The sequence below is a fragment of the Falco punctatus genome, assembly GCF_963210335.1.
Source record: "Falco punctatus genome assembly, chromosome: 7".
Taxonomy (NCBI): domain Eukaryota; kingdom Metazoa; phylum Chordata; class Aves; order Falconiformes; family Falconidae; genus Falco; species Falco punctatus.
In genome coordinates, this window is record NC_137587.1 from 15,347,513 (window position 1) to 15,364,849 (window position 17,337).

The following is a 17,337-nucleotide window of genomic DNA, read 5'->3' on the forward strand; positions in this document are numbered from 1 at the left end:
TTCAAATGCCTATATCAAAAAAAGGCGTAAAACATTGATATGCTTATATGCAATCAAATCTCTGATTTAAAGATTCTAATTGAAAAAGTTGAGCAGTATTTATTTTGTGGGGTGATTATTCTGGCTGTGTCCAGGTAAAAATGATCAAAATATATTACTGATTAGTAGTCGTTCTGCCTGTGTAAATTATTTGAGTGGTGCCAGTACTCCTGCCTTTTCCTCGGCTTTTGCTGTTCCTAGTCGATTGTCCTGTTATACAATAGACATAGACCTATACTCAAAGTAGCTTATCTCCTTTGACTTTACGTGGTGTTACTTAAGAGTTAAAACTTTCAACTGCCAGTGCTTTGGATGTACAAATTTTAAAATTAATCTTCCCATGAAATGTATTTCAAAACAACACTTTTCACATTGTGAAAATGTTGCTTTGTTTAGCTAGCCTTTTCTCTGTTTACTGACACGTCAAATGTATTCTTGAAAATGCACCTTGTTAGCATTTAAATAGCATTCCCAACCTTAGCAAGCCATCACACTGTACCTTCTCCACAGATGAGTGTTTTGTTGGTCCTCTCTCCAAAATCCAAAGGTACATTTTATTTTGCCAAAAAGGGATCTGAGCAAACGGCTGGTGAATAGTGATGGCAGGTGATATGGGGGGAGAAAAAAGGGACAGGGTGCTCTTAGGCTGGCCCCTTCTCAGGCATATAAATGCTTTAGAACATTTTCACTCTTATGTTCAGCTTAACATACATTCCTGCTTTAGGTTAACTTGGCTTGCTAATGCCTGTGAAAAGTTATATTTTATCTGGATCGATGATGCCATCTGAATTTGTTACAAAAAAAACTAACAAAGCATATCAGAGAACTACTACCCACTCTAGTGCTATTATTTTTGGGGCTAAGAGATCATAAGGCTCGGGGAGCGTAAACACTCTTTAATAATCCAACTCTTGCTGGCCAGTGTAATCTTGTTGTAGGAATGCTTGACTGTAAGGCTTTGAAATTCCACGGTGGGAAGTGTAGTACTAGGTAGTATGGGAGATCTGGAACAGTGTTCGTATTAGTCTCTTACCTCAGAAGAATTACTGGGCTCCAGCTCCCTTTCTGCAGCAGGGGAGAAGTTCTGCAGCTGGTGAGGAAGAGACGAGCAGTGAAATAGCCGCTGCCGCCCTTCCTTCTAACCCTTCCCAGCACACGTACCTGCAGTGCTCCCCTGCTGCTGGGGTGGAGGGGCTGTATGAGCGTCCCTGGTTTAGTGTTGGGGAAGGGAACAGGCTGCAGATTGCGGAGAACTGGGCCGTTCCTGGTACAGAACTCATACAGGTAGTTAGTACAGAGTAGGTACTGTTCTCAAAGTTCACAATCTTCGTTTATAATTCTGCTGCCTTCCTATAAAAATAAGCTATCGGGCAGACAGAGAAAGGAGATAATTTCATGTGTATTTGTATCAGTAGGGAGTCTGATTTTTGGAGGTGAACTTGTCTTTTCCCCTTGCCTGTTCAGGAGAACTTGTGAGGGTTTTAATTCTTTGAAGTTTGTCTTGTGTTACTCCACAGCAGGGCCATGGAAGAGTATCTGAGCATCAGCAGCTTACAGAGATTGTTGAAAATTCCAGCCCATGGGGAAGCTCTCTGGAAGAGCAGCAGCAGAAAAACTCTGTTGCCTGGGAGTAATCAGAGATGCACGTTCCTTTCTCCCACTGATTTCTGAGGAGGTTTTCTAGGCGTAATAGTCAGCTTACAGTTTAACTTGGGGGAAAATTTATTTTCTAGGCAACTGCCCTGTAATTATTTCATGTTGGTTTACAGAGGTTGTGTGTGCATTTGGGTATGTGTAACTTCAATTGACATTGTTGTAATGTCCTCTTTGCAAACGGAAGGAAAATGTTTAAGCTGCCTTCCAGGGAAAGTTTTGTAAATCACAGTGTCTGTGTGTGATTAGATTTGATCATCCTTTATTATTGTGACACTTTTTATTATTTTTCATCATCAACTGCTTAATAACCTGACAGTCTCCATCGGAGACAGTACCTTGTAGGGATTCACGTTAGAAATGTTAATTCTTTTTTTTTTTTTTGCTTATCAGGATCTATCTGATCTGAAATACTGCAAGATTAACAGGTGTCTGCTAGGTAACTAATAAGCACATTTAAGGATTTCTATGTTAGAACAAACGAAAAATCTTAAACAAGAACCTGTCAGAAAAGTATTTATTTCAGTTTTTAAAAAGGGAGTTACAGGATTTCAATCTAAAAAAACAAATCAAACCAAACCAAAAACAAACAAAAAACCAAAACCACAGAAAAACCCACAAACAAACCAAGAACAAAACAAAACCAAATCCAAAACAAAAATAAAAAAACCCACCCCAAAAAAAAACAACCAGAGTTTGGGGGTAGGAGGACACAAAAAGAAAAAAATTCAGATAGTCCTAATGTAGTCTTATGAGTTTGATGTAATGCAAGAAAATGTATGACTTTTAAGTCTATCGAGAAGAATCCAGTGATCAGCTTAGATTTATCTGCTTGATACAGAACAGAAATGTGGAGAATGATACCCAACGGTATATTCAGTAGGTTAGTAGTACATTCAGTCCAGGTTCTTATCTCTCAGCCAGATATATGCTGGAGACTGATTGTCTATGACTTTTCAATGACTTCAGTGGCAATATCTGTAGATTTAAGGATCTGATAATGATGTTGTTGCTATTAAAATTTTGATTGTGTTTATTCCAGATGAATTCTCACACCCTTCAGTTTCTAAACGGGAATGCTTGGCCCACTCTTCAAAAATGGGAGTGTCCTGTTCTTCAGCCCTGTTCTTGATCAGTGAAGCTGCATGAGGTAGCTGCCAAGATGTCCTCAAATCCCGTAATGTAAACATTGAAATGTGGTGGCATTTGTATAAACATTAAATTGTGACCTTTTTTTTAAGAGTTGAAAATATTTGCAAAATTACTGGTCTGTAAAAAAGGCTGCTGTCTGGACCAGCCATAGTACTGGTACGAGATCTTTTGTTTACTTCTCCTGATTCTCTTTCTGATGATGAAACGGTACAGAAACTAAAGGAAAAAACTGAGGTTCCTAAACACCCCCCCACCCCACCCATTTTTTTTTTTTAATCTTCTGTGGACTTTTTATAACAAAACATTCAAAACATTAATTTCAGGAAGACCTTGAGCTCATTGGTACTGAACTTATAGATAATTATATCTGCCTTCACTATTTTAAAGGTAATTTTGTACAAGAATGAATCTAGTTCAGCAAATATTTGTGAAGCAGGAATTTTTGAGTGCTTAGGAGAAAAGAATATGTAGCTCTGTGATGGCTATAAAAAATAGAGAAAGACCAGCTGTCATCCAGTGCAAAAAGTTGTGAAAAATTTCTATTTAGAAACAGTTCTGCCTACAGAACATTTTCTACTATTTATTGTGGACTTTTATATGAAAAAATATTTGTGAATTTAAATAAGTCTGCTGGTGGGTGGAAATGATTCTGGCATTTGCTTTTGGAGGGAAATATCTCTTTTTATTGACACTTCAGTTTACCTTTTACTGCATCAAAATCATTTTACATAGTGCCTTACTCCTACCCCCAGGCAATGCTTTTAATATTGTTATATAGTATTAATAGTAATTATTACATCTTTAGTAGTTAGAGTAATTCAACATTTATGTTGTAGTTGTTTCTGCAAAACAATGTTGTGTAGTGTGTGTATAGTGACCTTTCGCGGAGTTCAGTGTCTAATCTAAGCTAATACTCCAAGCTCCCCATATAGTTACAGGTGAGCGCTTCATATCTTTCTGGGGTGGTTCCATCCAAAGGTAGATGGGGTGCACTGTTCATGGACATCCCAATCTTTCTTAATCAGCTACCTTGGACTCGATGCATACATTATAGAAAGCCAAATGCAGAGGGAGATAAATGCCATTCATAGAAAAAAACCCCAAACCATACAGTGTGCTACAAAAGGGTTACAACCTGTAAGTCAGAAAGGAGCTATGGAGACAAACAAAAATCTGTGGCATACTGAATACTTGAGCAGTAGTCACAAACTCTTCCTGCCTACTTTCCATATAAACCTTGGACTACAATCCACTGCTGGAGGGCAATGGATAGAATTACACATACAGCAGCTAAATTCTACTGTGAGCAGAACATGGATTTGGACTAGCATTTAGAGAGGAAAACAGAAGGAGCAAGATATGAAAAGATGTGTGTGTCTGTGTTTGCACACATGTATTTGTATGTGCCTATTCTCTGTGTGTGTTATGATGGCTGCATCAAAATGGGAGCTTGTCCTAGGCTGAAAATATAAGGTGTATGCATCCTTGTCTCTTTCCTTTTATTACTGGACTGGGATGTAGAATAATTCTTATGATACAGTTGCTATGTAGTGTCTGTGTCTACATTTTATGCCTACTTGAAATTTTGTCTCTAGTGTTCATCTTGAATGCTATAAATACATGGAATTTTTTGCAGGATCATGACTTTAATTAAAAATAATTCAATAATAATAGGCATTCTCTTGAAAAATATTGTTTCCATGATCACTGTCTATGTTTACTTGCAATATATAAAAAAATATACATTCAATTGCAAATATTTTAATAGAATCTCTACTCTGAACCTTGAGTATACCTAATTTACCTGAAATGTGGTATTTGTTTCTTCCAAACAGATATGTAGTAAGGAATGATTTAGGTGATTTCATTTCTTGAGCAACTGGTTTTGTCTAGGAGGGTTTTCCAAAGCTTTTCACAGGCTTTTAAACTACGGAACTTGAGAAATGTTTTTGAGGAGAAAAGCTCCCTTGGTGATTTGAACTGTTATCACTCTAAATTATAAGATGTATCAGTTCCTGTAATTTCTTCAAGTATATTTTACCGTTTAAACGGGTGGTTTTTTTTCCTTTGGTAATTGTGTGTGTAGGAGGCACTATTAACAAAGGTTCATATTACTATAGCATAGCATAAAAGATGTGGTTGCCAACTGAACATTACTTTGCATGAAAAATATTCTTAAGTGCTTTTGTTGATGCGAAAATTCATTCCAGATATCTTGAAAAACAAATGTAATTTTTTTTTCTTTCTATTCTCTGGCCCTTTTCCAAAAATAAGGTCAGGTGTGTTTGGTTTTTTCCCCCCTTCCAACAGATTTGGTCTTGTGGCGGTATTGTGTGTGCTTGTTTTTTAATGATTCTGAAAGCTTTTGCTCCTCAGAGACCTTCACGTTTTCATCAGACTTAGGTATTGGATTTTTATTAACATGTTTATTTAGATGCTTACTGCTCGCTGATAGGGAAAAATAGTAACTGTGTGCAACATTCCAGGAACCTTGGTAATCTGAAAAAAATATATGAATAAGTAAATTATTATATTATTAGAAAAGATTTATAAGCGCCATAGCCCATTTCCTCTTGGAAAAGTGTTCATATGAGTCAGAAGGCTATTGCTGTCCATCAGCCAAGTTACCACTGTTAAGAAGAAAAGAATGAAGAGAAAAACTGAAGCAAATTTCTCTGTGTTAGCAGAGAACGTGATGTAATTTGGGCACCCTAACTCATCTGATTATTTTTTTTTTTAACAGATGGAACATTTAAATAGCAATGAATAAATGTAAATATTTTGTATTTTGTTTGAGTTCTGTATTTTGTATTCCCGTTGTGGTTTTTTTTTATTATTATTTTGTACTTCAGGACAGGCACTTACAGGAAATGTGTTCACTTGTTTTAACTTTCCAACTTAAAAGAAATGGAAGATGAGAATATGACAGTTAGTTTAGCCTGTTTACTGAACAATTTGGGAGATGGAAGGGAAAATTAATAGGGGGTTGTTTCCCCAAACAGTGTTTTGGGCAAGTTCTTCTCTGACATGCAATCTAATAGCAGCAAAATGATCCCTTTCTAAGTACTTCTATAGTTATCAGGTACGTTTAGATTCTGTTTGTTTAAACAGTAGTTCATTTCCTATAGATCATTTTACAAATAATATAAGACAACTGTTGCCCCAAACAAATTGACTAAAACCATACCTTTCTGTCTATGGCTTGAGGTCTTAGTTCTAGAGCTTTTATTTTCCAGAAACATGCTTTCCTAAAGCATAATTAGGCTGTGCGCACTTTCATTGCAGCCCTTTGTCATTGATTTGCATGCACACTTTCTCCATTTCTCATCTAAGTAACACTCCCTCATAAAACCACAGCAAGAAAAAAAACTTCTGGCCTTTGCCTTTGGGGAAATTTACCATCTTTTGCAGTGGAATCTATAGGCTTTTTATGGATAACTGTTAAACAAAGAAAAGTAGTTATAATCCTTGTTTCCTGTTTTACACATAACAGTATACTAATAATCACTAATTCGTCATCTCTCTTAATATAATTTAGTTTTTGGGAAATCATCATGAAATCCTTAGGTGATATCCAACAAAACAGTCTATATTTAAGGGATTGTTTGCTTTGTAAGATGACTCATCATCCCTTCTAAGCCTTTAATTACGAGGTCTGGGTTTTTTTCCTTTTATTTAAATCTTTTTAATTTCCTAGGGTTTTCTTCTCAAATGAGAATAATCCGTTTCTTCAGAATCATACTTATGTTAAACTTGCATTCATGTAATTCACTCTTGTGATGAGAGCACAGTGGACTGCAAACTTTTAGGTTTTCATAGAACTCTGAACTCGTACAGTTCATACATTCCACAGAATTTTTAAACTTGATTCTTTTCAATATCTGAATTTTAGTGAAGGGGGGTCACTTATTCAATACAAGTAAAACAAATTGGTATTTATGTGATTATAAATACGTGTATGCATGTATATGTGCTGTCCATATGCCACACCTAAAAGACATTATCAATATGAGTTCAGCAGTGAGTTTCTTCTACTAAGGCGAACAAGACTTCCTATGAACACCTGATAAGAAAATATTAGAGGACTGATGTTAAAGGACCCCAAATTCTAACACGTATTTTTGCAGATTTCAGCAAGTAATGTACATAGGTGCACGTGCTTGGTAGTCATCACATCTGTTAACGTCTTCAACAAACAGACCACTTATTCTAACTTTCTGCTTTTGTGAGATGCTTGACTCATGTAAAAGGTGCAGAAAATATTAATGGAATTTCAGAATAAGTAATTGCAAATGAAACTTTATATTCCGTTCTGAAAGAAGCATGGAGCTTTAGTGAAGCTAAATACATCCGATCGGTAATCTTGAAATTCAAAAGCAAAGTTAAGGATGCCCTGGTGTTGTAAAAGTGCTGTCAAGAAGATTCGTACAGCGTGATATTTATTTCCTTTCAGTGTCATAGATCCCCTTCAATGTTTTCCTCAGTTAAAAATCCCTGGTTTCATTTTTATCAGGGAAGGTTCTGTTTTACTATTTGTGTAAACGTACTTTGCCAACAGTTCCAAAATTATTTTGTCTGGATGAAATCGAATCCAGAACATCAATGCTCTGGGGTTGCACCACCCCTTGATTATTCCCCTTTCAGTCTGGGAGGTCTGTTAGATCATCCCGAGTTGCTTAGAGAGCCATCTTGCTGTCAGCGATGAATATGGGAACAGGGTCTATATTATGACCAATTAACTCTCTCTCAAGAAACAAAGGTAAAAGGACAGGAGGGAGATAAGGACTGAAGGAGGAAACCATCTTATTGCGATTTCTGTGACACTTTGCACATATGTGCAATGTTCTTAAGTGTGGCATTGAAGGTTGTGTACACTTTGCTATTTATACGACTAAGGTTTTTCCTATCTGTTTCAGGCATTGTGAAAGGCTGCTAATGCATTTGAATAAAACACATTTTTATTGTCAGACTTTCATTTGCTGATGTGTTAGGCAAGCGTGGAGAGGAAATGTTATATGCAAGGAAGACTTTATCTGATTTTCCTGTTAAGCGTGTTATTGACAATTTTTACATTGCTTGGGAAACGTGTCAAAGGGCAGTCCCATTTTATCAAGAGGTTTTTCAAGATCAGTTTTAGGCTGAAGCAGTTGTTGTTGGTGTCATATAGAATCCTACTCTAAGGCCATTTATCATGGGTCACAAAAATAAACGTATGGGACGTTAGGGTTAGCAGGCTGCTGTACTGTGTAGGGTTAGCAGGCTGCTGTACTCTGACTTGTCAAATAAAAAGCTTAATGCAAATCACCTGATAAGAGATTGCAGTGCAACCTTTCATTTCGGTAAGGTTTTAGCTTTGGCTCCTCTGGTTTTCCCTTTCAGTGTCAAAGCAATTGGCATGGTACGCTGGAAAAATATAAGGAGATTTAATTAGTGGATGTATTGGGATTACCCTGGGCTGATAATTCATTGTGCTTTTTAGGTTTTCAAATTCTCTTTAAGATTGATGTAAAAGCCCAATGAAAAGTATACAGTCATAAAAATGCCAGACAGTCCTGTCTGAAAGGTAGAATGTGCTCCCCAAAACATTTCAACTAAGGTTCATAAAATACGGAAGGACATTTAACATTTAGTGAGTGTTTCTGTGACTACAGTAAACTCTTCAACATCGAACCAAAATCTTTAAGCAAACACTTAGACATTTAATGGTAACCATATATAAATATATGCCAGTTAAGTATAAAAATAAAAACATTGAAAGCCTAAGTGTCCTTTATTCTGTTGTCCTTTATCCTGATCACAATATTTTTTTTTTCTCCATTAGTTTCAAAATTTTATTTTTGGTGAGCAGTACAGGCAGGCTCTTCTGTACAATTATAGCCTGCTGCTTTTATTTGATAAGAACAAGTTAAAACATATATGTGCAAATTTAATTCTGATATAAGAGGAAAGAAACTACATTTTTCTTGCTGTAAAGTAGAGCCCATACAAATGATGAGTAATTTACTTGAGTTCCTTAGAAAACGTAAACATGAAATTATTGTAGGAACAGCAGCAGCATTATGTATTTAGATAGTGGTTTTCCTATTTTGCAGCCACGTGCAAACTTCTGTCATGGACTTTAGTATTATTGAACATAAGTTAAAATATTTTTTCTGGTTTTTTTGAATGTACAGGGGTGATGACCACACAGTCTACATTTGCTCATTTTTTGTGGCAGAATTATTCTGCATGTTTTGCCTTTTCATATGTAAAAGACAATCTACAATACATGACCCTAACTCTGAGTTGAATTGTAAATAATTTTAAAAATAGAATAATTGTATATGGTTTTATATATCTATTTTATATGTTTGCACACAGACAAAAAAGGCACTGATTATTTGGTAATTTGGCTTTCTCTAAATGAGTTATTTAAAAAATGAGATCTGTATTTTAAATATATATTTTGAAAACCATATAACAGAAAGGCTGAGCTTTTGTTCACAGAAACATTGAAAAAAGGAGTGGATGCAACTGTTAAACAACTCAAAATGATAAATAATCTGACAGTTTACTTTAGACACTAATGGAGCCTAAAAGCTTTTAAAATGACAGAAATTTCACCAACTTTAGTGATTCATAGGCTTATTTTTGTTGTACAGGTTGGTCATATTGCTGGCAGTTTTCTTTTTGTGTGACTCTTGTAAATTATTGTACTCTGTTATCTGAGTGAAAAGCTGTTAGAGTTGTGTGAAGGAATACGACAACATCACTTCAGAAGATTAAAGCAATTCCCAACTGTACGTGTATACAATTTCTGCACGCTTTTTTTTTTTCTTACTTTTTTTTTCTTTATGTAACCCTCAAAGAAGATGTGCTACTATTGTGATGCGCTTATCTGTATCTTACTCTGTGAAATGTGCTTTTGCACAATTGTATTTCTTCATGGAACAGTGATTTCTGTTTACTGCTTCCTGATTTATACATACTCATAGGTAGCGTGTTTTGTCCGTAGTATGACATAAAGCATATCTTTATTGCATTGCACCTTCTAAAATACCACAGATTGTAGCATACCCTTTAGTCACTTAGTGTCAAGTCTAATGAAATTCCTATTTAGCATCGACTGTTTTCCTCTCAGATGTTTTGACAGTAGTCATCCCTGTTAAGTGCTTTCTGTATTAGGCTCCGGTAGCTTGGAGGTAACCTGATCGCTGTTTGGTTTCAGTGTGTTGTCTGCTGACCCGGAGAACACTTGCATTAGCTGCACTGATCAATCCACATCACATCTCATCATTTAGAAGACAATTAATACTGGAGCGTAAAGACTCCCCAGAGCATTTTCTTAGAGCTGGATTGCTTTACACAGAAACCACAGGAGTTGCTTGCAAAAGGGGGAGGAAGCCAAGTAGGGGGGAAAGAAGAAAAAGCATTGAGAAAGCTTCATCTAGGAACAAAGTTTCATTTTCTGTGGTGACTTCCACTTATGTCATTCAAACTCCCTTTTTTGATGGAGTGTTTTTTGGGGGAAAAAAATTAGCTGTATTTTGAAGTTGATTTATTGAAAAGACACTATAACAGGTTGCATAAATGTTCTAAAAATCTTGCTTTTGAGAAATAGGCATTTGATTGTGGCACTTGCATACCTTGCGGTTAAGATAATATTATTTGTTAAATGTAATAATTTTAACTATATATTTTATCTCAAAGATTATTAATCTGACAGCTTTTGAATACTGATTGGCACATTTTAATCCTAGTTTTAATTATTTTTAAAATAACATATTTTATTAGTGAAAAAAGTTTGTTTCTCATTTTGTCAGTTTTGCTGTGGAGCTTCTTCCACAAAGTTGAATTTCAGTATTGCCCGATGCTGTTTCTTAAGAAAAAAGAAAAAGTCTTTGAAAGTCTTTGAATGTACATGAATATGTTAAGTTATTGAGCAGGCAGGCCTCTTAGTGTTCTGTTTTGTCTTTAGCTAATGAAATATTTAATCTTTAACAATCATCCACAGAAGCAGAAAAGAAGCATCTACCAATAAAAAATGATATTTTTTCTTGCAGATGATTGTTTACTGTACAATTCTTTCATAAAGACTATGTTGCACTGTCGTAAGGAGCATATCTTGAGATGAGTTGATAACAGTAGATATTACTAAAGATGTAAAATTGATAGGAAGGGAATTTTGAGGAGGAGGTTACTTTTCTCTAGTACATTTCTCTAATCTGCATATTCCTTGTGGTTCTGTGCAGATTGTACAGTGGTAATGAGGCACACTAGGATGAATTTCAGAAATCACTGCAAACTTGTTAGTTTATGACATCATTACACTGTATCTTTCATTTATTTATGTGGAGTGAATGAATTTTCATCAGAAAATACTGATGAGTGATCGTGTGTATAATATTTACTAGGAATACATAGATGAGAAAAAATATATTTATTTTTGTGGTAATTTCATGGCTCAAGTTTGCTACTTTGCTTTCCCCCCCTAATCTTGAAGCAAAATGCATATCTGTGTATCATGTATCTGGCATATGATATTTGAAGGTAAAAACATGGTGATGAAAAATCATTAATTTGACTATGTTGGAAATGTACAGAATGTGTTTGAAAGTATGTTCTACGTGAAATTTCAAAGCAATTTTACTTGGACATCTAGGTTTTCTTGTTTTGGTATTTCTGCAGAAGGAAAGTGGAAATGACAATGCTCCCTTTTAAGTTTCATTTTTATTCCAGCTCCTATTAGATCCTGGTTTTCAAGTCAAAACTGATTTTCTGGAACCCATCTAAGTGGTTTGATATATGGATTACTGAACATGGATTGTTCCAGTACAGTGTCATGCCTGTATCCTTAGGACTGATACTGGATTTTTATATTCTTTGTCCACTGACACGTATCAAGCTGTAACCCTATATGTAAAAAAAGCTTTTTTTGCTTTACAGTTAAGCCATATAAAAACATCTAAAATCCCACTAATCACAAGAAATAAATCAAGTCTTTTTTTTCCACAATTCTGCATCCATGTTTGGCCATTCTATAGATGTTTTTAATTAAGAAATCAAAGAAATAAGAACGGGTGTGTTTTTTGTAAAACAAACAGCATGATTTCTTTTGTTTGGAAAGAAATTGGAAAAGGGTGACATGGCAATGTCAGCTTTGTCTAAGCCTTCATAGAGAATTATGACTAAAGCTAAGGTAGTTATTCAATGTTTGTTGGTAATCTGCATAGAATTGCAAATTTGATGAGGTAGTATACAAAAGACAAGGTAAACATGGCACATCAGACTCTTTCTCCAGGCTACAGGGATAGGCAAGTCATTATAAGAGTCAATGAAATTAAAGGTGAGAGCAAGTAATGGTGATACAAGGGAGAGGAAGTGACTGCCGATACCAGAAAAAGAATGTGTTTTGGACTGGAGAGGATAGTTAAGTGAAATGATACAGAGCGGAATGGAACGGTTAGGGCTGAAAAACAAGGCAAAACTGGACTGACAAGAAACAGCTACACTTTGCTGCAGAGCTTGGGAATGAGCAATGTGTCCAAGGCCTGTTTTCCTTAAGCATCCATCCTATCTTTACAAATGAGCATGATGGGAAAGTGTCCCCTCCTCTGCTTCATTGCCACCAAAGGCCTGGTATTCTTACACATAAAATAAATATGTATTTCACCTATCAGACCTGTTTGACATGTATTTTCCCACAACTGTAGAACTTGGATGCTTAGAAGGTAGTCCTGTGGATTCTCGATATCTTGCATGAATGGTATTCAGCATAACTCTAAACAGAAATTCTTGAAACGTAATTTGTGGGGTATTGACTACTTATTTGGTGAAAGCTTTCATAATTTCCAACTGCTAAATCACATTAAAGATTGCTTAAACTCCATGCCTTCAGTAAATATTTGCAGTTACTGCAGGGATGTTGTAAGGTAGGAAGGTTCTACAAGGCAAAGGGGACATTCAAATATTAGATCTTTTGGCCTTGAAAGCCTTGTCGTAACAACTTGCAGCTGTTTTAAGAAATGATCTAATAACATCTGCACTAAATAATTGTATTTGCAGATCAGGTGTTCATTACAAAAGCTTGTTCCCAGCACCTCTATAATACTGGTTATGTTCATACTTGTGTTACCTAAAATTTGCTAATTCTTTTTTTTAAAAAAGCTTAGCAGGTTTCTTTGGATTTTTGTTTGGTTTTGGTGGTTTTAGGTATTTTTTGTCTCCTCTAAATTGTATTATTAGACTGACTTGGAAAGTTATGTGGTTTTTATCTACAGAAATAGGAGCTGTTTAAGACATCTTCAGTTCATCAGTATGTTATATTTTGGGAATATCTCCTCTTGTTTGTATGTTTGAGGAGGTATTGATAGTTGGTTTTCCAAGGTTGCTCGGGTGCCATCTTTGTGCCATGATTGAAGCAGTTTGTGGGATCTGGAAGAATCCATTTTATTCAGATCAACTTTTGGTATTTGCAGGTACTACAGAGCGTGTGTGTCTGATCCAGGGAACAGTTGAAGCACTAAATGCAGTTCATGGCTTCATTGCAGAGAAGATTCGAGAAATGCCTCAAAATGTGGCCAAGACAGAGCCTGTCAGCATTCTACAGCCTCAGACCACTGTTAATCCAGACCGCATCAAACAAGTGAGTTTTTGGTTGGGAATAGAGAGTCACAGCAGCTTCTTAGAAGTCTTAAAGCTTTAAGGCTGGCAAGGGGTCAACATAACATGTTCTTTAAGAAAATGTTATTTTACCCTTTAGTAATTTGCTGGTCCTTCTTTTCCTTGTACTTATGTGTTCCATGTTTCTCAGCAGTTCTTTCAGACAGTGTTTTATAAGTTCCAGTGCCACACTCTAATGTGTTTCTTTCATAAACTTTTGTTTACTGTAAGCGGTGATAATACACGTTTAGGTTTTAGGTAAAAATAGCTAAATTTTAATCTTAAACGATGAATTTTTTTTGTAAATCCTCAGCGTTGCTAAAAATTACAGATTAACTGAATGTTTCCTACTTTTATGTATATAAAGTAAACCCAAAAATGTTGTGGGTGTGTTTTTTGTTTTTTTTTTTAGAATCTATATTAGATACTTTAAAATCTTACCTGTAAGAAGTTGAAAATAGAAGTATTATTTACTTGGGATGTTTTTTACAATTTCATTTTATTTTTTGGCATCCTTTTGCCTATTTTATACTGACTTCTTTCAAAATCTATGGGCAATGCAAAATACATTTGTAAGGTATTACTGGTCTAGTATTCTTTCATTCATTACATTTTCCAGAACAATTTTAATTATTTTTTTTTTTTGAGATTGCCCTGTAAGCAGAATGTGAAATACATGTAATACAGAATTTAAAATTATTTTCCGTTGTATTGATTAAGAAAAAGATGAAGAAAGAAATGAGTGAACATTAGTAAAGTGTTGTCTTATCTCTGTATCCTATATAGGATAGGTTTTAGTTTCTCACCTGTCCTATATGGGAAAAGATTGTTTCGTCCTTCTACACTAGCAAGACTCAGTGTCCTATAAAGTAATTTGGTAACTGTATGCAATTACTTTGCTTTGTATATAGTGACATACACAGAGTGCCTATATGAAGATGTGTTTGAACAGGATAAGTTTGGAACGATCAGACTGCTTTAGATGGATGAAACTGTGCATAAGCCATTGTATATGATTTCTAATATCTACTACAATATTAGTTTTTTTCTGTATATCTGATACTTTTACATAAGAAATACTCTAGATAATTTATAAAAAAATACTAAAAAGAAAACCCCAAATTTTATAGAATTAGTTTATCATTATTAGACATGAAAGTTATTATGCCTGAAATACAGATTGCTTCAGCTTTTTATCTCTATTTTAAATGGCTTTCTGCTCGTAAATTGTTAGATTTTATGCCAAGACGTCTTAACTCAATGGGAAATGACTGTCATCTATTACAATGAAAAGTGGTTTTCCCCTTTGTAATGAAATGAAACAAATTTTTAGGTAAATCAGTAAGATCCTGAGAAACTAGATTACAGAGCTGTGTAGTTACATGCCTCTAAATACTTCCAGCCTTGTATCTGCAGTTGATACAGCTTGTCCACAGTGTTTCTCCAGAAAGCTTATTTGTAAAGTTGCTGTGGTGGGGTTTTTTTCTGATTTTTTTTTTTTTTTTTGGTTGGGTTGTGGTTTTTTTTTTTTTTTGTTTGGTTGGGGTTTTTTGTTTGTTTTTTTTTTTAGTTTCATTGGTTGATTTGGGGTTGTTTGGTCTTGATTTTAAAAACAATTCCTTGTTTGGAATGTTGAATTCTGGAGGGATGGAGTAGTGAACGGAGCTGCTGCTAGTGAAGTTAAGACAGACTAAATAGAATGTATAACTTATAAAGCCATTTCTTAGTGGCTATGCATCACAAAATTTTAATATATTACCTGTAAACATACAGGTGCATAATAATATGACTGCAAATATTTGGAGACACACATGTGCATATTTTAAGCAGTTTTAACCACAATGAGTTATTTAGTTGTTGGTTTATTTTTTTAATGCAGCAACACCTATTCATAATAAATTCATACAATATAAATATGGACTTAATAAACGTCAAATCCATAATTTTTACCAAGAAGTGAAATTGTTAGCTTAGTTCTTAGAGCTTGCACTGAAGTAATCTGTCCTCCAATGTCAGAATATCCTGTATCTTAATGAAAGATACAATATCTTTATTTAAGAAGTTAATAGTAGTTTTTTAACAGGTAATCATGATCTAGAACTCCGGTGTTGTAATTTTTTTTAATAGCAGACAGGTCACAATTTTATTAAAATGATCTAGATAATGTATAATACAAGTCATTTTGAACTTGGTAAAAAATAAGCCTTATGAATTATAATCTCTTCTTTTACACGAACTTTTACATCATTCTTCCTATCTTAGAGTATAACCCAAGAACTTTGGCACCCAAAATATTACATTGCAGGTTGAAGAAAGTAGACTTAGCATTTGAGATTGAATTGATTTAAAATAATAAATTTTACTTTCATTAGGAACTTTGAGGATATTTCTCTTGGTTTTCTAGCTGTTTCTACTAAAAAGCAAAGGTAGTTTTCTTCCCATGAATGAAGATACCTGTAGGTTGAGCCTTATGATGCCACCCATGTCCACATAAGCATGTGGCTCCCATTACTCTATTGTCATTTCTTTGTCCTGGGCTGCTTTATTGACATTCGTCTCAGAGAAGCAGGCTGAGACAGGAAATATCTTCTGGCTATAGTTTCAGTGAAAAAAGACAGTTGGTAAACTCTTTGATGACTGCTTGAGTTTCATCACTTTCTGTCTTCAGGAGAGGCTTGGGTGTACACAGAGGCTGAGCCTGGCCTGACATTTCTCCTTACTAACAGAAGTCACTATCGAAACATTCTGCTCTAACTTCAGCTTTTTTCAGCTTTAGCAGATTTGCTGATAAATCTGTCTAGCTCCTTTTGAGCCTTCTCCGCTGCATTTTTCCACATCTCCTAATCCTGGGGGGTTATCAGTAGATACCAGGTATTTCTTTCCTCCAAACAGGTCTGATATACATTTAATTGACAAATGTTTGCATCTTTTATCTATACATAACATAGGCAATCTCTTCATAGATATCAGCCTTCTGCTGTTTCTAGGTATTATTGGACAATAACCAGCTGATTCCTGTGCCCTTTTATTTCCTAGAAACTGATATGAGCACTAACCACCCTTTTCTCTCTGTATTAGTTGAATGTCACACCAGCTCTTTCAGACCGTATTGTAATGTACGGGAACAGAATACACTTTTCATAAAGTGATCAGGAGCCTGAGCTGTTTCAGCTTTACTTACCATACAAAACTTTAAACTTCACATCTAAATTAATAGTGGCTCCTGTGAACAATGGAAAAGGGTGCATAATGTGGTCTTATCATATCACCTTCTTCAGAACCTATTATGTCGTCTTTATTTGCTAGTTGAATTCTCCTGCCAGCTTTCAGCTGTTTTACAGACAGTAGGTGTTGGAGCAACCTGTTCAAAGAAGCACATGGAAGCAGAGGTGGCCACTGCAGAACTGTGCATTACATGGAAGGAAAGGTGTGTGATCTTATAGCTAACTTTCTTTTAAGTAGGAGTATGCAGTTTGGCCTTCTGAGATCTCTTCCAACCTGAATCGTTCTTCAATTCTATTAAATGTTTAGCTATCAAAGTGTGGACAAAGGTTTTAGAATTTCTGCCTTCAAAATCTAGAGTAACTCTTTCACATATGGAACTTCCAATTAATATTTTCATTGGAGACAGTTTCATTTCAGCTTTTTCAGTAGATAATTAACCTCTCATGAGTCTTTAACTTCTGTTCGTTAATCATAGTCCCAGACATTGTGTTCAAAATCTGCAAAACTGAATGTCTGAAATCAGATTTGTAAATCCACATTCTTCCAGTGAAAATGACTAATTTTACTTAAAAAATGCTGATTTAAAAAAAAATAATAGAAATGTTCATAATTTTTAAATAAAAAGTT

General features: G+C 35.1%; 1 protein-coding gene across 3 annotated transcripts in view; it reads left to right on the forward strand.

Annotated features, from left to right (window-relative positions):
• The window catches only part of NOVA1 (NOVA alternative splicing regulator 1), a 166,082-nt gene that overhangs the window by 108,351 nt on the left and 40,394 nt on the right, over positions 1 to 17,337 (forward strand). For all 3 annotated transcript variants that reach the window (XM_080395496.1, XM_080395497.1, XM_080395498.1), the window contains exon 3: positions 13,302 to 13,468. In XM_080395496.1, coding sequence (XP_080251622.1) covers positions 13,302 to 13,468 — 167 coding nt within the window. The remainder of the gene's footprint in view (positions 1 to 13,301; positions 13,469 to 17,337) is intronic.